Source organism: Hyperolius riggenbachi, chromosome 9 (assembly GCF_040937935.1).
Source record: "Hyperolius riggenbachi isolate aHypRig1 chromosome 9, aHypRig1.pri, whole genome shotgun sequence".
Lineage (NCBI taxonomy): Eukaryota > Metazoa > Chordata > Amphibia > Anura > Hyperoliidae > Hyperolius > Hyperolius riggenbachi.
In genome coordinates, this window is record NC_090654.1 from 73,562,243 (window position 1) to 73,587,694 (window position 25,452).

General features: G+C 44.2%; 1 protein-coding gene across 1 annotated transcript in view; it reads right to left on the bottom strand.

The window, feature by feature from the left end:
* SLC6A6 (solute carrier family 6 member 6) overlaps positions 1-25,452 on the bottom strand; it is a 123,553-nt gene that overhangs the window by 5,526 nt on the left and 92,575 nt on the right. Inside the window, exons 6-13 of the mRNA XM_068253062.1 lie at positions 23,668-23,802; positions 22,014-22,117; positions 21,802-21,926; positions 16,192-16,304; positions 12,322-12,459; positions 9,371-9,473; positions 7,753-7,853; positions 6,743-6,913 (exon numbers count right to left, since the gene is read on the bottom strand). Of these exons, the coding sequence (XP_068109163.1) occupies positions 6,743-6,913; positions 7,753-7,853; positions 9,371-9,473; positions 12,322-12,459; positions 16,192-16,304; positions 21,802-21,926; positions 22,014-22,117; positions 23,668-23,802 (990 nt within the window). The remainder of the gene's footprint in view (positions 1-6,742; positions 6,914-7,752; positions 7,854-9,370; positions 9,474-12,321; positions 12,460-16,191; positions 16,305-21,801; positions 21,927-22,013; positions 22,118-23,667; positions 23,803-25,452) is intronic.

Sequence of the window (25,452 nt, forward strand, 5' to 3'; positions counted from 1 at the left end):
TGGGGCTTCCTCCAGCCCACTGTAGCCTGCAAGCATCCTCCTGGCTCCTCTCCCGGTCCCACTGGCGGCTCTGTTATTCAGTGACTTCAGCCTGAAGTCGCCTGTGGGCGTCCCCACTACGCGTCATCACGAATGCTGCGTATGTTCGGTTCTCAAAGACTGAACTGTGAAAAACGGAGCCGCCAGCGGGACCCAGGAGAGGAGCCAGGAGGATTTTTCGGGAACTTTGCAGGCTACGATGGGCTAGAGGAAGCCCCAGGTAAGTCCATAGTGTGATTTTATGGAGAGCTCCGGGTCCCTTTAAGAGAACCTAGTGCACGCTATATATAATTTTAGCATTATAGTTGTTTTAACGTACCTGGCTGCAATCCAGAGTCAGGCTCAGGGCAGAAAACCGCTGCTCAGAGCGGTGACCCCGAGCCTGACTCGTGGTAGACACTGGGAGGTCTCTGCAGACTATATGCGCGGCAGGCATTTCAACTTACCACCCCCTGGATCCAGGTGCCAGCAGCCATTTTCCTTCCTGTCCTCTGAGGCTCTGCATCTCTCTAGTGAGATCGCCATTTGTCTGCATGACGACAGATGGAAATCTCACTACAGCTACCCTGAATAAGCATGCAAATCAGATATATGACTGGATTCGCTGCATGCATTTTTCAGTTCTATGACTCAGACGCTACTGATGCATGAAAGGTCAGCAGGGCTGCCAGGCAACTGGTATTGTTTTAAAAGAAATACATATGGCAGCTTCCATAGCCTTCTCAGATCAGTTGTCCTTTAAAAGACAACCATTGTGTTTTGCTGATCTTTTGTATCTACTGTAAAGCTATATACACAAACTGGACTGGTGTCACCAGTCAGGATTGAGTGCAATCTTGTGGGTGACACTGTGGCAGTGAGCAGCGTACATACATGCCCTGCAGCCATTGTGCTCAGAGCAGGTAACTTTCCTTTATAAAGCTGTCTTGCTGGATCTCTAAGTAACCTCGGCAGACACTAATACATGCTAGATTCTTGGCTGAGAAGGCCCTGCACAGTCTCCTTGCCAAGCGTCTAGCGCAGGAGTGTCAAACTCAAATACACAGTGGGCCAACATAGAACACTGGGACCAAGTCGTGGGCCAACCTCAATGTCTAGTGGCTACCTCCCACCCTTATAAAGTTCCCTGCTGTCTAGTGGTCCTCTTCCCTCCCCTATACAGTTCCCTGGTATCTAGCAGCCCCCTCCTGTATACAGTTCCCTAGTGTTTAGTGCTTTCCCCCAAACATATATGGTTCCTTGGTGGTCTAAGGCTTCACCTACAATATAGCTTCCTTGGTGGTCTATATTGGGCCAAACATAATGCAAAGTAGGGAACCAACTTAAGGGTCAAATGTTATGGCTTTGACATGTATGGTTTAGTGTGTCTAGCTTAAAGGGGAACTGATGTGAGAAGTATATGGAGGCTGACATATTTATTTCCTTTTATACAATACCAGTTGCCTGGCAGTGCTGTTGGTCTATTAGGATGCAGAAGTGTCTGTCAGAAACAAGCATGAAACTAATCTTTCAGATCTGACAATGTCACAAACACCTGATCTGCTGCATGCTTGTTCAGGGGCTATGGCTAAAAGTATTAGGGCCCGTTTCCACTGTTGCGACGCGATTTCGCCAGCATTCCGACGCTTGTAAAAACGCATGCGGATGCGTTTCCGCATGCGTTTTTACCCGCGATTTTGCGTGCGATTTCGCATGGCAGGGTGCCATGCGAAATTAACCATGACACTGCCAGGGCAAAATAACATAGAAAAAGGTGCGAAATCGCGGGTAAAAACGCATGTAACAAACGCATGCGTTTTTACTACTAAATACATTAGCGGCGATTCGCATGGATTCCCGACGCAGGCGAATTCTGTGGGTCCCGTCGTGCAGATTTGGCCCGCCGCCAAATCGCTCCCGCACATGTGGAAACAGCCCCAGCCACTTCAGTGTAACAAGCGAATCCGCATCTCGTCGCCGCATGCGGATTCGCTATGGTGGAAACGAGCCCTTAGAGGCAGAGGATTAGCAGGATAGCTAGGCAGCTGGTATTGCTTAAAGGGGAACTTCAGCCTAAACAAACATACTGTCATTAAATTACATTAGTTATGTTAATTAGAATAGATAGGTAATATAATCTCTTACCCACCCCGTTTTAAAAGAACAAGCAAATGTTTGTGATTCATGGGGGCAGCCATCTTTTTGGTTGAAAGGAGGTGACAAGGAGCAGGAGACACAGTTCCAACTGTCCTGTGTCCTGATCACCCCTCCCAGCTGCACACGCTAGGCTTCAACTGTCAAATCCAAAATGCAAAAAAAAAAATTGCACCAAAACAGCAGAACGAGAATAACATCAGAAATCCCATCATGCTTTGCACAGCATCAGGGGAAAATGCCGAGGCATTTTTTTTCTGTGCAGCTAAAAATGAGGCTTGTATAAGAGAAAAAAAAGTTCTGATGCTGTGAAACAGTTAAACACCAGGCCTTTCCAGTGCTGCTGAGTCAATTTTTAGTCTGGAGGTTCACTTTCAAAGGAAATAAATATGGCAGCCTCCATATCTCTCTTCAGTTGCAGAGAGGGCAGCTCTTTGGAGATTTAGATAAAATAAACACTTCCTCTGCAGGGCTGGTTCTAGACTTTTTGCTACTTGAGGCAAACTTGTGAGGATGTGTCCCCCACACCCCGCAGTATAGCTGTCCCCAGTACCTGCCCCGCATCCCCCACTTGCACCCCTCCCCCTACTCCTTTTACCTTATGAGCTGGCGCCACTTCCTCCATTAGTCCCTGCCGGCCCCCTCTCCTCCGTGCGTGATGTCATAAAACTCTCTCAAAGTAGCGCCTCTCACGGCTTTTGGGAAGAAGCAGGAGAGCAGCACCTTGTAGCAGTGATGTATATTGCCATTACCATGGGAACTGGGGGGGGGTCACATCCTCACAAGTTTGCCTTAGGCAGCAAAAAGTCTAGAACCTGCCCTGCAGAGGAAGTATTTATTTTATCTGAATCTCCACAGAGCCGCCCTCTCTTAAAGCGGACCCAAACCAAACATTTTTTTTAATTAAAAATATTTAGTTGCACCACTCTGACACATACAAGGATAAATAAACACTCCTTCAAACCTATGATCATTTCAGTGCATGCTTTTCACCCTTCTCTTTTCATAGCTAGGGTTATACTGAGGGCAGCCATTAGCAATTCCTCCATTGCTGGACACCACCTACTCCAGCATTTTGCCGGATTCTGTCCCGGCAATATGAAAGGAAGGGAGGGGTTCCTCCAATAAATGTAAAATATTTTATATTTGTCATCCTGCAGCTGAAAAAAAGGCTGCTATTTATTATTATAATTTAGAAAATAGATTTTATTTCTGAAATCTTGTATTTTTAATTTGGGTCCACACTAAACCATACTTATCAGAGCCATAACATTTGGCCCTCAAGTTGTTTCCCTACTTTGCATTATGTTTGGCCCAATATAGACCACCAAGGAAGCTATATTATAGGTGAAGCCCTATACAACTCCATGGCCCATGCTGGCTGACGCAATTGCGTCACTTGCCGTCACGGGCCAGCCACCTCTGTTCCGTCACATGGGCTGCTGCATCTTCTACCTGGAAATGGACTTGCAGTACCTAGTGTGGCACCTCTTGATAAGAAACATATTAACAGGTTTACGCTTTACTCTTTAAGGGTTTGTTTTTTGGGGGGAGGGTGTCATCAATTTCAGAGGTAAAGACGAGAAGAAAGCCGGCACCATCTATGTATTTTATGCTCTTTTAATGAATAGCAAACATGCTAACAGCCAATGCGACGTTTCGAGGCGAATAGCCTCTTTCTCAAGCTAAGCTGTGCATGACAAGAATATACAATGAACACACAGTCTTATATACCTATGACATGGACACATGGCAGCCAATCACATTTATATATACGAAAACCAACGAATGAAAACAGGTCCTACCTAGTGGACCTGATGGAAAACCATGATGCTGCCTACCTGATTAGGTCGTTTGAAGTGGAGTCCCACCGCTCTCCCACATACGCCTCTCCCCATTGAGGCAAACGGCTCCACTTTTCGTATATATAAATGTGATTGGCTGCCATGTGTCCATGTCATAGGTATATAAGACTGTGTGTTCATTGTATATTCTTGTCATGCACAGCTTAGCTTGAGAAAGAGGCTATTCGCCTCGAAACGTCGCATTGGCTGTTAGCAGGTTTACTATTCATTAAAAGAGCATAAAATACATAGATGGTGCCGGCTTTCTTCTCGTCTTTGCCATAAGATTCTGGAGTGTTGCCAGAAAGGCTGTGGCACATCACCGCTTCACATTCAAGGAGAGTGCTCCACCACCATTTTTCTACAGATCAATTTCAGAGGTGACATCACACAGACTGCTCTGCTCATCCGTACCACATTCTGTCTGAATGCCACTTCCATCCCATAGGGAGCAATGAGAGGTTATTTCAGTGGTGGGTAACACTGAAGGGAAACATTCTTCATAATGCAAAACTTCACGCCTGTTTGTATGCAGCTTCTAGGACTGCAGATACATGTGGAGGCTGCCATTACTGACGCCCATACTAACAACATGCTGCATAACGCTGATCCTCCGTTTTACAGTTCCTGAACAGGGGTGGTCAATGAGATGCAAATAATCACAAGTTGAAGCAAGATTATGCAAATTATGGTTGCAAAGTTATGCAGCTTGAGAATGGAACAACCCCATTCCACCTTTGTGGGATTTGATTTCAAATAATTTCAGCTTGGAATTATTTGCATCTCTTTGACCATCGCTTCCCATGATCTGATGATGTGACTCCACTGGAGGCTTGTTCCAGGAGTGTAATGCACAGGGGTTCCAAATACAGAAGGCTGCACCTGAGTTGATTTAGCTGCAAAGATGTGCAGAGCTCCAATGGACCATATTACACAACATGCATTCAAACAGGTACAGCAATGGAGGGCGTTAGCTTCAGCAAAAATGTTGTAAGTATACTTGTGGTAGCCTGCATCCAATCTGCATTCAAATTTTAGATTAGGGACTAGCACATAAATTTGCACTTAATTGGCATAATTTTGCATCTGATTTGGATTCAAGGCGTGTATTTAGCCCCTGGGGGTCTGTACACGCCCCTTGATGGTTTATAAACCGGTTGCAGCCTGTGAGCGCTGTCATTTTTGTTTGTCTGTCTTGAAGAAATGTGTATACCATTGTATGATAAGTCGCACCAGGTACGTTATGCTTTTAATGTTAGGTTAGTGGTTAGGTCTTCCCCGAGGGGGCACGTCAACGCCGGGGGGAAGTCTAGTAGGAAATTATTTGTGCACACATTATTTGCTGAAGCTAACGCCCTCCATTGCTGTACATGTTTGAATGCATGTTGTGTAATATGGTCCATTGGAGCTCTGCACATCTTTGCAGCTAAATCAACTCAGGTGCAGCCTTCTGTATTTGGAAGCGCTGCCTACACCTTCTTCTCTATGTAAAATGCACAGGGGCATTTTTAGGCATCGGCATTCTAGGCCACTGCCTGGAGTGCCATTGGTCCTGGGGTGGTGCCATGCCCCAACAAACCCACCACCATCCCCCCCCCCCCCCCTCTACCACAGGTGTTTGGGACATCTTCAGTCCCCCTGTGCGGCCTCTGTCCTCCTGTGTCTCCTTTCTCCTTGTGCTACCTCTGCCCCCTTGTGCGTCCAAAGATGGATTAAGGTGAAATGGAGCCCCAGGCAAGCAGCAACTTTGGGCCCACCCTTCATGGTCACCTAGCTTTTTTCGAAAGATTTGTTGGGGGCCAGCATAAACTGGGGCCCCAGGCTCTCCAGGCCCCAGGCACCTGTCTTAGTTGCCTTGTGGCTGATCCAACTCTATGTGCATTCCACTGTGCCTCCTTCTGTCCCCTTGTCGCACTATCTGTTCTCATTCCCTCCTAAACTCTCCCAGTCCAATGTGTAAAGGCAGAGTATAGCAGCAAAAGCTGTGCTCTCACCTCCCCCTCTGGATTCCAGTGCTTTGACTGTGTGACCATTCTGTATATTTTCTGCTCTTTCTAGTGCAGGCACCTCAGTTGCTACATGTTGTAGGAGATGCTGGGCACTAGGGTGAATGGTAAGCAGACAGGCGGTAGCACAGCACTGGACACCAGCGAAGGGGTGAGAGGACAGCTTCTACTGCACTATATTCTGCATCTACACACTAACTGGGGTAGTGCAGGAAGGGGGTGTGCAATAAAATGTGACAAAATCAGCGAGATTTTTGTATCTCTGGGACTCCCTGTATTATGCATCCACCTTAACCGATACATGGTTTATATTTTCTAGTGTGTAGGTTCCTGTTTGGGTTTTTGGTGGGGGGTGGCACTGGACTGACAAAAAAAAGCTAGAAATGCCCCTGGTAATGCAGCATCTGCTGAGCCCAGATCCGCATCTTGTCAAGAAGCAGGTTTTCTCATCTTCCTAGAGAGTCAGGAATTATGGTCAATGACATGCAAATAATTTTGAGTTGATGCAGAATTATGCAAATTTAAGAATGGACCAATCAAGCAGGATTTGATTGGCTCATTTTCAAGCGGCATACATTTGCATGCAAAATTTCCATAATGATGCATCCACTAAATTATCTAATTGACCATCCCTATCAGCAATGGCTGTTTCCTTATTTGCCTATGTGTGAAGAATCTTCTTCCATTCACCATCTGCCACCTCCCCACAAACCTGCGTACCTCAATAAGCGGTCCTTCTGCGCGCACTATTCGGTATACCACAACCAGCGGAATACAGATCATGGAGGAGAGGGCCAGAGTCCAGCCCAGGCCGATGGACCAGTCCGGGTAGGTGTAATACTTGTTGTAAGTCAGGGGGGTGTATTTGGCTAGAGAGAAGATGAAGCAGCTCTGCAAGAAAAAAAGGATGATGAGAATCCTGTCATGCAGTTTAACCACTTACCTACCAGCAGTCTCAGGCCCCTTAAAGACCAGAGACAGCAGCTAGTACCAAAAAAATGGCTCCTATCGATGAATCGCCACAGGGATCTGCCGCTCTCGCTGTTCACCCATCGCCACAGGTCCTTCGCTATGACTGTGAAGCTCTGTGACGCAATAGCATTGGCTCACAGTGATAATGGGGTCAGGAGTCTAATTGTGATATCCAGATGACTTTTCTCAGGCTAGATTCACAGTGGGACGTTGCGTTTTGATGCGACGTTAAAGTCGCAATGCAAACTTGCAATGCGCCAAAAAAAAGTCACAAGGCAGCGTTACCATCGCATACAGCAGATACAGTAGAAAATACAGGCAATGAAAATGATGCTTCCAAATCATTACTGAGCATGTGCAAACAGTTTAATGCAGCTAATAACGTGTAGAACGCACAGCATGCAGTACTTTCACTTAACGTGCAGCGTTAGACACCAACGCAACATATGCACTGTGAACGGGGCATTGATTTTTTTTTTCATTGCAGTGCGTTATTCTGCGTTAATTGTTGTTTTAAAGTGCGACTTTAACGTCACAATGTGATCTTTGCCTCAAAGTCGCTCAGATACTTATGCTTGCCCATTTTTCCTGCTTCCAAAACATCCCCTTTAAGAGCCGACTGTTCTGCTGTTACCCAATTTATCTTACCCCTTGCCAGGGGCCATTTTAACCAGGTAATGCTATTCAGCTGCCTGTGGTTATTTTGTGGCTGTTCAGTGTGTGACCAAAGCAATTGAAAGTTCTGGCTCTATACTCACCACACATAGCAGTGGAGTTATCAGACACCAGCTCCACTTCATCCAAGGTCCTGGCCTGTACCCAATCATATCCTCAATATTGTCATAAATTTTATCAACGCCTGCAAAGCAGAGATGCATGGGATCAAATCCAATGTAAATGTGAAGGCAGAGAACTGACATGAAAGGACAATCCTACCTACAACCAGATACTCCTATCTACAAAAATGCAGGCCCTGTACCTACAGGCATTGGTGTAGTTAACACAGTATGGAATGACTATCAATGCCAATAGCGATAGGTGTGACTGTTTCCCTACTAGCCTTCTTCCTACTCTTCCCAGCATATTCCTTCATACTCTGTGTGTCCCCAGCCTGCTCCTTCCCGCTTTATGTCCCCTGCTGGCTTCTTCCTGCTTAATGTGGCCCCTGCTGGCTTCTTCCTGCTCAATGTGTCACTAGCCTGCTCCTTCCTGTTCTGTCTGTCCCCAACACACTTCTTCCTGCTCTGTGCATCCCTAACCTGCTTCTTCCCTCTCAGTTTATCACCAGCCTGCTTCTTCGCGTTGTGCGTGTCCCCAGCCAGCTCTATGCAACCCCAACCTGCTCCTTCCCACTCTGTGCAGCCCCAGCCAGCTCTATGCAACCCCAACCTGCTCCTTCCCACTCTGTGCGGCCCCAGCCAGCTCTATGCAACCCCAACCTGCTCCTTCCCACTCTGTGCGGCCCCAGCCAGCTCTATGCAACCCCAACCTGCTCCTTCCCACTCTGTGCGGCCCCAGCCAGCTCTATGCAACCCCAACCTGCTCCTTCCCACTCTGTGCGGCCCCAGCCAGCTCTATGCAACCCCAACCTGCTCCTTCCCACTCTGTGCTTCCCCAGCCAGCTCTATGCAACCCCAACCTGCTCCTTCCCACTCTGTGCGGCCCCAGCCAGCTCTATGCAACCCCAACCTGCTCCTTCCCACTCTGTGCGGCCCCAGCCAGCTCTATGCAACCCCAACCTGCTCCTTCCCACTCTGTGCTTCCCCAGCCAGCTCTATGCAACCCCAACCTGCTCCTTCCCACTCTGTGCGGCCCCAGCTAGCTCTTTCCGCTCTGTGCATCCCTAGCCTGCTCCTTCCTGCGTCTCCAGCTTGCTTCTTCCTGTTCTGTGCGTCCCCAGCCTGTTCCTTCCTGCGCTGTGCATCTCTGCTTGTTTCTTCCTGCTCAATATGTCTCCAGCTTGTTCCTCCCTGCTCTGAGCCTCCAGCACACACGATAGGATTATGCAGTGACATTTACTATTCCTTGTGATGTACAGACCTGGGAGAGTTTAAACTCTTCACAACAACGTTGAATTTTCGCATCAACATTCATTATAAAATCCTTACTTACCATCTTGGCACTGAAAAGTAGAGGTGGTCAGTAAATCATTTCCAGTTGATGCAAATTTAAGCAGCTTGAAACTGAACTAATTCAAAGTCAACAGCTACTACTGCATTTCACTGCCCCAGTGCTAAACTGCGTGCATCTGTATAAAATGGACATACAATTTGCATGGACTTGAAAGTATTAACATCTCATTGACCAACTCTGATGACTCAAATTGAATAGGAGATGCTAGCCTGACACCGGCCCTACAGAGGAGACTATACTCACCATAAATCCAGGCTACAGCAATACATTCAAAGAATGCAACCCACAGGAGGCACACACCGCTAGCTGCATAGTAGTCAAAGAGCTGGAAAACGTACATGCCGCCCTGCAGAGGACAAAAGAGGGGAATTATGAGATAGACACAGACAAGATATTCTGGTGACAGTGCAGAGAAGGGATACACAATTCTGGATGAGTTGATGGCCGGGGGCAGCTGGATGCTGAGGAGAGGAATGTAGAGATTGCCATTGCTAACTGTGACTGGTTCACCAGACCTTCTGTACATACGGTAGTTGCTTCTCGGGTTATGACAAGTTATGATAAATGAGATGCAAATTGTTCTGAGTTGATGCAGGATTATGCAAATCTTGTTTGCAAATGTATGCCGTTTGAAAAATGAACCAATTGAATGATACCTTGGCAGAATGCGATTGGTCCTATTTCAAGCTACATATATTCGCATACAACATTTGCATAACCATCCATCGATTTGCATCTCACTGACCTTCCCTAGTCATGACTATGGACCTACTGTACTATAATTGGGCAAACAGACCAAAAATAAAAATGTTTTTTTTTTTATTTGTTGGCATTGGTCTATGGACTATTCCAATAAGATTAAAAGATTGGCATTATCACTTTTGAAAATGCAATTATTTATCAGGACCAATTGCTAGTATTCTAATGAGTGTGTAAGGTCTATGGTGTTCTCACTGCTGTCATAGTAACAAACACCAAGCAATGGTGTCTGATCCAAACACCCTGTTAATCGTTTTTTTCCATTTAAGCTGCGTCTATACTGGCAAGTGATAATATTTGATACACTTTACTGAATTCATTGTTCATCAGTTATTGTATGTTTTTATCTGCTTTTCTATATATTGTGTCCACAACACACACAAAAAATGCAGTATTTTATCACAACGCACTGCACTACCAAAGCAGGAAAAAGGGCGCAGGAGCCTTTTCGGTAAAAACACGGCACTGTCATAGGCACCTATAATAAGCATTTGGGTGCACGGCAGCGGCCACAAGCGGCACAGAATTTTACCTTCTTTACTACAAATTGTGACTTTTAGAATAGCCCGATATGTATATATATTTTCACAGGCAGGCTTGTGGGGAAAGACATTGGCTTGAGGAAAAGGAAAAGTTATCTGTAAGCCAATTTTTTCTCCGGGAAGCCTGTCTGCGGAACTGGTCACTAATTGGGAACTTCCAGGTGCCAAAATTTACCTTCATAGCCGCATATTGCGATATTGCGGAAGGGGGGTGGGCTTAGCTTTAGGAGGGATATTTAGGGTTAGGTGCCATATGGGGGGGTAGGTTTAGGCACCACCAGGGAAGGGTTAAGCGTGAGAATAGGGTTAGGTTTAGCCATGGTAAAATATTGGTAAACAATTCCGATATTTTACTATCAAAATGCAGTAGTAGAATATCACAAAGCCTCATTTTTTCCAGGCGCCTTTTTTAAAGTATGCCTGTGCTGCAGCGCATAGATCTGTACTAGCCCATTAGGAGACACTAGATGCATATTTACTGCTATGAGCTGCAGGTCAGTTGAACATTATGTTATGATGTTTGGCAGTAAACAGGACCTTACTGGCACATTTAAAGGGGCACTATAGCAAATCATCATATTATATTTCTAATTAAAAGAACAAATGATTAAGGTATAAATAGGGAATTAAAAAATAAAAATGAAACAGAACCATCAAAATAGTCACCTAACCCACTGGGCATCCTGTTGCTTAGTCAAGTAGTTACTGATGGAGTTGCCGCTCACATCATTCCCCCTTGTAGGGGAGAACAAAATAAACTGCTTTTTTTCTGAAGATTTTGCCATGCGCAGTATGCTTGTGTGGTGAGCAGACAAAGAGGTGTCCACAACAATGCCTGCATAAGTGCCAGAGGCCTCACACGCTGCGCTAATAAGCTGCGAGAAGACACATTGTAAGAAGCAAAGCTAGTTACATAGATGAGCAGATGAGTGGAGCATGCCACAACTCCTCCCACATCTCTATCGGAAGGAGCAGCATCTTCGTCAGTAACTACTCAGGCGACAGGATGCCCAGTGGTTAGGCGACAATTGTGATGGTTCTGCCTATTTTTTTATTATTATTTTAATTATTTATTCCCCACTCATACTTAACCTCCTGAGCGTTCTGGACGAGCTGAGCTCGTCCAGAGACGCCGGAGGGTGTCGCTCAGGCCCTGCTGGGCCGATTTACTCCAAATAAAAAGGAGCACATGCAGCCGGCACTTTGCCAGCCGCGTGTGCTACCTGATCGCCGCCGCGTGCAGCGGCGAAAGAGGGTCCCCCCAGCCGCCCGAGCCCATCGCAGCCGGACCAAACAGTTCCGGCCAGCGCTAAGGGCTGGATCAGAGGCGGCTGACGTCCATGACGTCACTCCGCTCGTCACCATGGTGACGAGGAAAGCAAAACAAGAAGGGCCGCTCATCGCGGCCCTTCTTGTTACTTCTGATCGCCGGAGGCGATCGGAAATACAGATTAGGAGCGCCCTCTAGTGGGCTTTCATGCAGCCAACTTTCAGTTGGCTGCATGAAATAGTTTTTTTTTTTATTAAAAAAAAACGCCCGGTCACCAGCCTGGCGATCTTAATAGAACGCCAGGCAGGTTAAATAATTTTTTCTCTTAGCTCACAAGGACACTGTATAATACAGGAAACAGTCTTCACAAGTGATGCTCAATGGGATGCGAATAATGACAAGTTGATGCAAAAGTTACGCTAATTTTATGCAGATTGTAAAGGGACCAATCACACCCAGTAGCTGATGTTTTTTGAGGAGTCCAATTCTAAGCTGCATAAATGTGCATCAGCTTGAAATTTTTTGCCTCTCATTCACCACCTCTAGTTTGACAAATAATGAGGGCTCCCCATGAGGTCAGTGAGAGAAGCTGCAGAGTGAAGGAGAAATGGAAATGGACTTACTTCTGTGACCATGGTTAACCCCAGAAGATAGCTGAGGAAACACACAATAGCGATGAAGATCTCTCGCCGGTAACCCTTCCGTAGGAAGGACGGGTACAGATCAACCAATGACGTGATCTGTCCTTCAACTTCAACAAACTGCCGGGAGAGGAGACAGACATACCGTGATCAGCGCATTGTTACAGCACAAGGTCAGCTTCAAAACATTCTCCATTTGTAACACATAGGCCGCTATTCAGTTAACTTTTCTCCTGAGTTTTCCCACATATATGAAGTGGAGGTACACAGTGGAAAAGAGAGAAAGCGAACTCAAAATGTGTATGTATCAATTTGGCCAGCTGGCCGAGGACGGATCTCACCTTTAGGATGTGCTGGTAATAGGGGAGATAAGTCCTTGGCAAGCTGGCCAAATTGATATATACACATTTTGAGTGCGCTCTCTCACTTTTCCATTATCTACCTCAGATTTTGTGGCTTGCACGGAACTAGAGATCAGCACAGACAATGATTCTGGTCGCGCCTCCCGAGGAATCGGGAGTGTATGCAAAACAAGACGCATATGAAGTTTGCACACCCTATCAATAAAATACATTTCAGCCACCAGCACGCAGCTATTTTGACAATTTGTTTAAATTTGATGCCAATTTTCTTAACGACTTTCTAGTACTTCTACGTGCTTAAAACATTTTGTTTAGTTCAAAGCTACCTTGATTTTTCTGTTCAACCGATCTCTTTTTGCACTGGCTTATCTCTTCCTCATTCAAAACGTGTTCTCCTAAGTGATACTTAAGAAATCCTCTCTAGACCCTTCAGCCCCCTCTAACTACTGGCCTGTTAATTTGGATTTGTAAATATAAAACTATGAACTCCCTCTGACTAATGTTAGTCTTGTGTCCATCCTAACTACTCCATTAAACTCTCCTAGCTTAAAAAAAACAAACAGACAAACAAACAAAAAAAACACTGCTCAAGTTAATGGCTACTATTCCATACTTATGCTCTTGATCCTTCAACACTATTGACCATCCTATACTTCACTAAATGATGTACTCTCTAGAAAAACAGGGTTGTACCTTTGCCTTAATATTCTGTTTTTCCTCAGGTTACCTTTGCCCAGCCAACCACCATTTCTTCCTCTCACCCCTCTCTGTTGGAGTGCCACAGGGCTGAGTGCATGGACCTCTTCTCCATCAACTTTTATGACCTCGGCAAGCCCATTAGCTCTTTTGGCTTCCAACATCACTTCTATGCATATGAACCCACATCCATCTCCCCCACATTTTTTTTTTTCTTTTTGCTGTAACTTTTGGTGTGTCAACTGTCCACGTTTATTCATGTATTCTCAATTTCTTAAAAACTTAGTATGGGAAAAACAAAAATTCTACTTTTCCCACAAGACCTAAAACTGAGAACACACCAACTGCTCTAGCAGGGGCGTAACTAGACATCACTGGGCCCCCCTGCGAAACTTTGGATGCCCCCCCCCCCCGCAAAACTTTGGATGGGGCCCCCCACCCCCCTCGCTTTCTGCACAGGAAAACTGAGGACTAATGTGTTTTTCTCCATGCAGATAAAAACACCTAGACTTAAAGGAAATGTCAGGCAATCTATGCTACCCCCAGATCTACTTACACGGGGCTTCCTCCAGCCCCTTGCAGTTGACTGTAATGATCTGCTCTGCTGTCTGCACAGGCAGACAGCTTTTTTGACCATTTTTTAGGTCTGAGTGCTGCAGGTCCCTGGAAAAGAGACCTGTCTTCACTCTGCAAGTTTCAGAGTTGCTGTTCTGGTGAGGAATTTGCATCCACTTGTCATGCAAATTGCTTAGCTGCTTCCTTTGATGGCTTGCAGTATAAATACCATTTCCTCCCAGAATTCCCTGCTGGTCATGAAGGTTTGTTCCTGCTAACTTTCCTGGAGTTTCAGCCCCTCTGCTGATTGTTGGCGAAGATTCTAGTGTAGTTAATTATTGGGGAGTGCATCTTGCATTCTCTATAGCGCAGTCAGGCTTTGTATTATTTGTACTGTTTATTCCTGTGCTGTTTTTGTCTGGCCCCTGCGCTTGTACTGTCGCCTACTGCAGGTGGGAGTAAATCGTTTGGTCTCGTTCCTAGATAGCATTCGCCCTGGCGGTAGTGGCGGTGGATCTCCTTTGTCTGTCTTGGAGTATAACCTTAGCTGCGGTTGATACTGGTTACTCCTTTAGTCTGTCTTATCCAGCATGAACGCTTGCTGTTGTCTGGTGGGAGGCAACCGATTAGCAAGCGTTCGCGTTATTTGTCTGTCGTCTTTGTTAGGTTCAGTTGTTAGTTAGGGTTGGCGTGTTTTGTCTCTGTTGCGCTTCTCGTGCGGAGACTGCGCCATTAACGTTTTGTCGCTGTTGCGCTTCTCGTGCGGCGACCGCATTTAGGTAGTTCGTTTGTTATTTTCTTTGACGTTCAGATTGTGGTTCTTTGCTGTGCCTTTCCTACTCAGTCACGCTCTGTCTTATTCAGTCTTGTGTCTCTATTGGCAATCGCCATTCTGGCGATTGCTTTCTCACTTTGTTTTTCGCTGTTGTATGTCAACCATCGCCGGGTGGCGACTGGATTGGTGGACATACATACATTCTGTCTCTGTGCTCACTTTCTTTTTAGGGTTGCTGTGTCTTCCTTATTCGGTCACGCTCTGTCTCATTCAGTCTAGTGTCTCTATTGGCAATCGCCATTCTGGCGATTGCTTTCTCACTTAGGTTTTCGCTGTTGTATGTCAACCGTTGCCGGGTGGCGGCTGGATTGGTGAACATATATACATTCTGTCTCTGTGCTCACTCTCTCTTTAAGAACTATCTTGCTCTGTATTGTTTCAACTCGTACAATTTCCACCTGGCATCTGTGGCAGTGCAGAGGGTTCATTCCTCTGCACTCCACAGCTCCATCTGCCAGTGGGAATTCCTCTCTACAGGTGCATTGCACCAAAGCTGGGTTCTGTTATTTAAACGCTTGTGGAAGATTTCCGCAGTGTCAGCGCACATCTTGTGCGCTGACCACGGAGATAATTCCCCAATCGTTATACTGACAAGCCCCTCGTTGCAGCTCTGCTCCCAGTACACACATACACACACAGCAATTCAGAATGTCACTGATTGATACCGTTATTACGGGATCTTGGAATTAATTGAGACAACAAGCTCTCAATGAAGCAGCAACAGTCAGACATCAATCTCTACTCCATTGTGTTGTAAAAGTAATTAGAGGTCATAAGGTCATTAGCCCTGTGCATGATAAGAATCTAGGATTCCTTTTGAAGTAATTGCCGAAAAGGGAAAGTGTACAACTTTTTTTCAAAATGTGACTCTTGTTTTGTAGGTTGCACATAGAGACATCAGAACTTAGCTGCAGTGTGAGACAGATGTTTTTTACGAACTTTAGGGAGCAGGGACAGTGTACAAATTCCAAAGTGTGTATGAGTCCTTATCTGTGTGGTAGACACATGCAGTCAATATAACAATATAACAAAGGGCAAGAGCAGAATACGTTTTTTCACTCCATGCCCTTAGCTATCAGTCTCTCAAACTCCCCCCCCCCCCCATGGGCCCCCTGTGGCTTCTGGGCCCCCTTGCGGAGGCATCCCTTGCAGGGTCTATTGTTACGCCCTTGTGCTCTAGATAATGTTTGATTTAGCACTTTCACATTACAACCTTTTATTAACAAGTTACTTACTGTCAGCACTTAAAAGACCTGCTGACAGCAAGCTTGAAGGGGAAGGGCCCTCTCTCCTATAATGCCCACAGTCACAATTACGTCTGTAAAACATTTGTACATTGCCATTGAACATGTTAGTGCTTTATAAATCACTAATAATACTAATAGCATACCCTTGGTCACATACCTGGCTATCTAGTCCAAGCAGCAGAAGCATAATAAAGAAAAGGATTGCCCAGAAGGAGGGCAAGGGCATCATTGACACGGCTTTAGGGTAAGCGATGAATGCCAAGCCAGGACCTACAATATCAAAAGAGGGGTGAGGGGAAAGGAGATACAGAAATTAGCACAGCTCTGCCCAAAATGGAGGACACCCTGACTGCTCTACCTGATCCAGCCTAATGAATCCTTCCTGCTAGGTCCTTGTAGGGCTGACTCTGAGACGCAGTGGCTTGTAAGTGGCTGTGGAACAGCATTTCAGGAGTAGCTGTTCCACATCACCTCAGAGTCAAATGCTTCATTGTGAGAAAATCACTACAAAATATCTATATTTGCTGCAAGGAGTAGTAACAAACGAACATCCCTTCACTAAGTATTAGCCCAATCCCCTTCACGCGTTTCCAATAAAACAAGGAAGTGAGAAGTTGCCCACAGCAAACAGATGTCGGACTTTAACATTTTCAATAAAAATGGCAGCTTGAATATAACTGGCTGCTATGGGCAACATGGTCAGTTTCCCAGATCCCATCAAGGCCTCAGACTGACTATGACTAAAGTTTCTGTCCTGCAACAACAAGTGTAGCTTTATTGGCAACCAGCTAACCACCCAAATTTTCGAGCTGCAAATGCTTGCATTGAATGACTAAAAATGCTCAGCTTGGGATTATTAGCATGGCATTGGCTGGGATGGCCAATGCCATGCTAATAAACCCGAGCTGAGCTAAAGCACATTTTTAGTCATTCCATGCAAACTGCTGATGCCAAAAGATCACCATGGCAACCACACTGGCAGCATTTGAAAGGAAAGTACAGAGAAAGTTTGACTTTGAGGTCTCCCATAGCCATTCATGTAACAGTTCTAGACCTGGGCCCATATGCAATTCACTTTTTCTCCAAAATTTTCTCCCAGGTGATATTTTCACAATTTGTCATAAAATGCCCTTTAAGCTACCAGAAAGAAAGAAAATACTCAAAATAAATGGTAGAGTACCCGTTTACCAACCTTTGGGTACCTTTTTTTCAATTGTAAAATACAGAAAATTTAGTTTAAAGAGAAGATGAAAATTATTTCCTTGGAGAAAACTCAAGTGAAAAAGTTGATTGCATATGGACCAAAAACGCCCAGAAATGGCGCTTCTAAATCTATATCTGAGGACTTCTCGTCTGTCAGCAGAAATAGCGCTAGGAAAAGAGGTTCCCCCTCTACATTCGGTTTCTTCCACTTTACTTTTTAACAGCCATTACTTCACGGCAGTAGCCAATCAGCAGAGTGGAGTGAAGTAATGGCAGTCAAAAGTCCTGCCAGGTGAAAAACCGAAGAGGGGATCTCTGTCTTTATCTATAACCTACCTGAAAGACGAGAAGCTGTTGGATACTGAAATGTAGCATTTGCATACATTTTTACTTGACACCAAGTATAATGAGGACTCTGCTGGTATTACACGAATGACTATAGAGGTAATTAATGAGATGCAAATAATTCTGGTTTGCATGCAGATTGTATGCATGTTGGAAGTGGGCCAATCAAATTTGACAAGAAATGTATTTGATTGGACTATAAGAACAATGAAAACTTCCAGCCTGATCAATGTGAAAGGATTCAGAGGAGTGGACGCCAGATACGCCCTGGGCTGGATCAGCAGTTTGTGACTTTCTGTATGAAACGTGTACTGCAGAAATCATGTGGCTGATGTTTTACTGCGCAGGTTTTATCAGCATGAAAGTTCCCTTGCCTCTAGGATTATTGATAGTTCACGGTTAGTCTATAAGCAGTTTTGCTGAGGCAAAATAATGCTCTATAAGCATCAGTGGCAAATACGCAAAGCTAAGCCAAATTTATGGGTATTGAAAATCCAATTACCGGTACTTGTGGTAACGCTGCTACACTTAAAAAAACAACAACAACCGTGTCAATCTTGAGAAGCCCAAAGCAATACAGTGCCTATAAAAAGTATTTACGGTACTGCTTTTGAAGCTTTCAAGGTTTATTGTCATAGAGCTCTGAATCACGGAGAACCTAATCTGTTCTCTTCACAGTGATCAGCAGAAATAGATTCTTTATTGTCAAAGTGAAAATAGTAAAGCATAGTAATAGTAAATAAAGAAAAACACACACACACACACATAACACAGACTACAAAAATATATGGCACATGCATCACCAGAAAACCCTCCAAGACTCTGACAACTAAATCTCAACAACAAAAACTCAGAGCCACTTCTAGGGTAGCAAATCATTCACAATGGTAAAATAGTAATGGAATGTAGGTGAATGGAAGGTGGATGCTCAAAACAAGTGTCAACAGAGAGACAACCAGCCACAGTAGGGAGAATAAGCCTGCCCCTACATGGGTCTGGGAAACAGCTGCCCTCTAAAAACATTAGAAAGGTGAGCAAAAAGAGGGGACCCAACCTTCCGTCATAGTCGGGTAAAGCCAGTAATACTTAGAATAGAGGCTCCAATGTACTAAAAAAAATGAAAAACAGTTTAAAATGGAGAGAAGTGTATGGGCTTAACTCCAACAAAGAAAGACCACAGTGAGGGTCAAAGTTTTATTTGGAACACGAATAACTTAATGAGATTTGCAGCCCAACATCTCAATAATTCAGTGTTAAAGTGGGAGGAGATGAAGCCATTCTGTCACGTAGCTCCACAGCAACATTCATTATTGACTTGAAGAAGCAGGTTTTATCCTGCGAAATGCATTCTTAGGTTTCTAGGAAAAGTTTGACCTACATCATGGTTTCTGGTGAAGGTAGGTCCACTTCCATTTTAAACTTTTTTTTAGCACATTGGCACATTTTTTCTAACTCTGTAAACAGGTGACTGAGAAGCAAAAATCAGGGGATGGATTCATCTAAATATTGAAGTCACTGAATATTTCCTGGAGTACTGATAAGTTAATCATTAAGAAAAGAACATGATATGTATGGGCCAATTATAAATCTGCCAGGCCATCAACCAAAGGTGAGTCTCCCTCTAAAAATACTGGTAGGGAAGGCCACCAAGAGAACTATGACAACACTGAAGGCGTTACCAGCCTAAGCATCTGAGACTGGAGAGGTCCCTGTTAACTACAATTCACACAACATTTCACCTTCAGTTTGCCAAAAGGCATGTTTGAGATGGAAGTCAGCTAGAAGATGATGATTCTATGGGGTGCGGAGATCAAAACTGGCAATCAGATTAAATGCTATGCTTGTAATCAAACAAAAAACGAAAGGGCAAGCACCATCAACCACTCTATAAATATCAAGTATTATAATAGGAGTGTGCAGAAGGGAACTAAAACACAATGAACATCACAAAAAGAACAGTAGTTCCCTAAATCACCGCACCACTCGAATATTCAATAAACTCATCATCTTTATTCAAGAAGTCATTAAAAAAACACTTAAAAACATAAGATGGCCGCCATGCAATAACAATGTAAGTCAAATGTACATAAATATCAATATATGAAAAATCAATATATATGAAAAAGCTCCACGATGTGCAAGAGTATCAAACAAAATAAAACCAATCAGTTGTAATTACCCACAGTCAAACAGACTGCCCAGTGGAAGCCGCCGTACTTTAGTGGCGGCGAATCACGACGGCGGTGTTTGGCACGCCATGCCCTATATGCTCCACACTATTTCTGCTTGGTAAGCACCAGCCTTCCTCAGCGCTGTACGTTGCTGTCCTCTTGCACCTGTCACTTTGTTCTCGCTGCACTTTCCTTACTAGCAGCTTCCTTGAGCTGCTCTATGCACACTGGCACTTTGTTGGTTTCCATTCATCCTTCTTAGCACTGTTTTGCCTTAAGTATGGTGTATGTTACTTGATGTCACCTTTTTGCTGATGATACCTACACATTGTATCCATTAGGTCATCTGTTTGACTGTGGGTAATTACAACTGATTGGTTTTATTTTGTTTGATACTCTTGCACATCGTGGAGCTTTTTCATATATATTGATTTTTCATATATTGATATTTATGTACATTTGACTTACATTGTTATTGCATGGCGGCCATCTTATGTTTTTAAGTGTTTTTTTAATGACTTCTTGAATAAAGATGATGAGTTTATTGAATATTCGAGTGGTGCGGTGATTTAGGGAACTACTGTTCTTTTTGTGATGTTAAATGCTATGCTTGGTCATGAGCCAAAAACTGCACATCATTATTAATACACCAACCCACTGTGAAGCATGGTGGTGGCAGTATCCAGCTGTAGGCATGTTTCTCTACAGCAGGCACTGTAAAACCTGTGAGGATAAAGGGAAGATGCAAATACTACAAAGGGAATTCCTAGAAAGAAACCGGAGCCTTCAGGGATTTGTTTTCAAAAGCCAATATTAGAAGAGACTATGTTCCACCACCAACTACCGATGTCCTATGTCACTAAAATCTATCTCAGCTAAGGGATTTGATGGGTTTCAGTGCAAACCTGGAGAGAGTGTCCTGAAAGATACTGCAGTAGGAGGGATGTGGAGGCAGCCATATTTATATCCTGTTAAACAATGCCAATTGCCTGGCAGCCCTGCTGATCACACCGGCATCAGTAGTATCTGAATCACATGCATAAAGCAATGTCGCCAGTATAGTCAGACTTTAAGCCACAGACCCAGAACTAGGGATGGTCAATGAGATGCAAATAATTTCAAGTTGATGCGGGATCATGCAAATTTTGTATGAAAATGTATGCAGATTGAAAATGGACCAAATTGTAACCTAAGCGGGATTTGATTGGATAAAATTTTAAGCTACATATATTTGCATACAAAATTTGCATAATGCTGCATCAACTCAAAATTATTTGCATCACACTGACCATCCCTACCCGGAACAAGTATGCAGATCAGGTGTTGTGACCACAGTCTGTCCGCATTATTCACATTCTTGTTTCAGGTGTATAATTCAGACAAAAGTGAAGGCAGAAAAATCAGCAGGGCTGGCAGGCAACCGGTATTGTTTAATAGGAAAAATATATCTCCAAATCCCTCTAATTACGGGATCACTGCAAGCAATGGAGCTGGTTGTAGCTGGAGCAGAGCATACTGGAGCACTGCAAACTCCAATTCAAATTAACAATGGCCTTGTCAATAGATCAATTTTGGGTGAAGCTGTCTTATAATTGCTCCTTCTTACAGGCATTATGCTTGTCTATAACAAATAGATTTTTTACAACGGACCATGACCATGTTCCCTACAGCAACCAATCAGGTTCCAGCTGCCATTTATGGAAAGAAAACTAAACCTTACTGGTTGCTGTAGGCAACAGAGGCACCCCGCATCACTGATCTCAACAAGTCTTCCAAGTGCAAAAGTGGAGCAGCTGCCTAGAAGAACCACTCAGGACTTACATTTCAACTGTTTGCACTGGCAACTGTTCCAATTTTTTGTATAAATCCCTGCTCCACAACAACCAAGCAGAGTTTCCCTCTTGCTACCTGGTTTCTGAAGGGAAATTATATCCTCTCCTTTCCTACAAAGGTTTTTTAATAGAGATCTCTGCTGGCTGCTTCTACACAAGCAGGGGTGGCAGTCTTCTGCCCGACGACAGCCTCACCGTTTCTTGGTCATACAATACCTGACTCTGCCACATCTGCAATGTCCACCCCTTGCTCTTGTGCCATGAATCCCAGGACGGAAAAAATTGCGAAGCCAGAGACAAAACTGGTACCACTGTTGAGGCATCCCAGCAGCATACAGTCCCTATGTCACACACATGTCACGGAGCAGTGTTAATGACCAAAACCAGAAGCCCAGCCCACCTCCCCCTTCCACCAACCACCAACTTGCCTATAGCAGTTGTACTTGTACTTGTTGTAGCTTCCCAGGGACGTCATGGCGCCCAGGCAGATGGCGTAGGAGAAGAAGATCTGGGTACCCGCGTCAATCCACACCTTATGAGGGAACAAAAAAGAAGGTCTAACAATCAGGATTGATGTGGACTAGGGATGCTAGTCTATAAACCTACATGCCCAGTTTAGACTCTCCTTTGCTGAAACAAATGATTCAGCATGGTCGGATTGCTGTCCTTCAATTACTTCTATACCCTGAGTGGACTTCAAAGGAGGTTCCCACATCGTGGTGCCACTTGCAAGTCTCAGCAAAGAGTCAAACAGTGTGCTTCTCTAGTGATTACTCTTCTTGCAAGGTCCCCGGTCCCAATGACCTCATTAGTCACCTGCAGAGCTTAATAAAGTCTCTCACACTGGGCTGTCACTAGGCTGGACTAAGCAAGTGAGTGACAATCTGGAAATGAAGCAAATTGCCGGCCACCAAGCAGGGGGGCTACAAGATTTCATAACACTTCCAGCTCACAATTTGCACACACTGTCTGTAGTGTCTTAATAAATAGCAATTAACAGTGAGATCTGGAATAGTAAAAAAAAAAAAAAAAGTTTTATCGGACCTGCAGGAAGGTTTGGAAGGCACGGGAGTAATGAAGCACCATTCCACAGAGTGGCTTGCAAGCAATATGCCATGCATGGAGGAGTACTCAGGAGGAAGCCTTCAGGTGCCCATACACCTCTTGGTCTGCCACTATTGCCTGCCCATACACTGCAGGCACTGGAAATCCATCAAAACAATTCTATCAGGTGGCCATGTTGTGGCATCGATATCTGCCAGATTCATTATTATCTAATGGCCCGGATAAGGAGTGTGGATCTGTAACACCAGGAGATTTCATGACAGCCAGTGGCACCACAAACATTGCATCGGTAGAGGGAAAGATGGATTCCATGGAATATCAGCAAATTCTGGATTCAAGACAGACATCCATGAAGCTGAAGTTGTATGGGGGAAGGCTTCTACAACAAGACGGTAATCCTAAAATAACTAATTCCACCATGAGCAATAAAAGCAAGCTGAGGTTGTGGAATGGCCATCATTGTTCAGATTCCCTGACATCACTAATCGTTTGATGGTAGATCATAAACAAGCTTTGTATGCAAGACAGCCCATTAACCAGCAAGTCGCCCATGAGCAGGCAAGACGGCCCAAGAGCAGGCAAGACGGCCCAAGAGCAGGCAAGACGGCCCAAGAGCAGGCAAGACGGCCCAAGAGCAGGCAAGACGGCCCAAGAATATCTCAGAAGCAGGAATGAGAGTGGGTAAAAAAAATGCCCACAACAAGAACTAAAAGACTCTTAGCTAAATACACAAGGTGTCTGCAAGCTTGGATAGGTACCAACAGGGGCATTAGTAAATTGTGACTTCCTTGGATGTCTAAAGATTAGTATAGGATGATTACTATACAATGTTTCATAGTTCAGGTAGTAAGAATTAACTTAACGTTTGCAAATCTGCTTTTTCAACACGCTGTTTCCCTTAGTGGTGGTTTACAGGTTTGGTTTATTTTGTGGGTGAAAAAAATGGAATTTGGACAGCGAGTGCCAAACATTTGTATAAATACTAGAAGAATGAGGACAATGGACCATCACACTCACCTGTGGATCAGCCAGCCGGGTAATATCCGGGTACAGGTAGAATTTTATCCCTTCTGCAGCACCAGGAAGGGTGACCCCACGAATCAGTAGCACAATGAGCATGGCGAACGGAAAGGTAGCTGTGAAATAAACCACCTAGAATACAGAAGACAGAAGATGGCCTTGTCATAAACATTTGTAGCTTAACCACTTGAGGACCTAGGGCTTTCTACCCCTTAAGGACTGGCCACTTTTTTTCCATTCAGACCACTGCAGCTTTCACGGTTTATTGCTCGCTCATACAACCTACCACCTAAATGAATTTTGGCTCCTTTTCTTGTCACTAATAAAGCTTTCTTTTGGTGCTATTTGATTGCTCCTGCGATTTTTACTTTTTATTATATTCATCAAAAAAGACATGAATTTTGGCAAAAAAATGATTTTTTTAACTTTCTGTGCTGACATTTTTCAAATAAAGTAAAATTTCTGTATACATGCAGCGCGAAAAATGTGGACAAACATGTTTTTGATAAAAAAAAACCCATTCAGTGTATATTTATTGGTTTGGGTAAAAGTTATAGCGTTTACAAACTATGGTGCAAAAAGTGAATTTTCTCATTTTCAAGCATCTATGACTTTTCTGACCCCCTGTCATGTTTCATGAGGGGCTAGAATTCCAGGATAGTATAAATACCCCCCAAATGACCCCATTTTGGAAAGAAGACATCCCAAAGTATTCACTGAGAGGCATAGTGAGTTCATAGAAGATATTATTTTTTGTCACAAGTAAGCGGAAAATGACACTTTGTGAAAAAAAAAAAGTTCATTTCTTCTAACTTGCGACAAAAAAAAAAATGAAATCTGCCACGGACTCACCATGCCCCTCTCTGAATACCTTGAAGGGTCTACTTTCCAAAATGGGGTCATTTGTGGAGTGTGTTTACTGTCCTTACATTTTGGGGGGTGCTAAATTGTAAGCACCCCTGTAAAGCCTAAAGGTGCTCATTGGACTTTGGACCCCTTAGCGCAGTTAGGCTGCAAAAAAGTGCCACACATGTGGTATTTTGCCGTACTCAGGAGAAGTAGTATAATGTGCTTTGGGGTGTATTTTTACACATACCCATGCTGGGTGGGAGAAATATCTCTGTAAATGACAATTTGTTAATTTTTTTTACACACAATTGTCCATTTACAGAGATCTTTCTCCCACTCAGCATGGGTATGTGTAAAAATACACCACAAAACACATTATACTACTTCTCCTGAGTACGGCGATACCACATGTGTGGCACTTTTTTGCACCCTAACTGCGCTAAAGGGCCCAAAGTCCAATGAGTACCTTTAGGATTTCACAGGTCATTTTGAGAAATTTCGTTTCAAGACTACTCCTCACGGTTTAGGGCCCCTAAAATGCCAGGGAAGTATAGGAACCCCACAAATGACCCCATTTTAGAAAGAAGACACCCCAAGGTATTCCGTTAGGAGTATGGTGAGTTCATAGAAGATTTTATTTTTTGTCAAAAGTTAGCGGAAAATGACACTTTGTGAAAAAACACAATTAAAATCAATTTCCGCTAACTTGTGACAAAAAATAAAATCTTCTATGAACTCGCCATACTACTAACGGAATACCTTGGGGTGTCTTCTTTCTAAAATGGGGTCATTTGTGAGGTTCCTATACTGCCCTGGCATTTTAGGGGCCCTAAACCGTGAGGAGTAGTCTTGAAACGAAATTTCTCAAAATGACCTGTGAAATCCTAAAGGTACTCATTGGACTTTGGGCCCTTTAGCGCAGTTAGGGTGCAA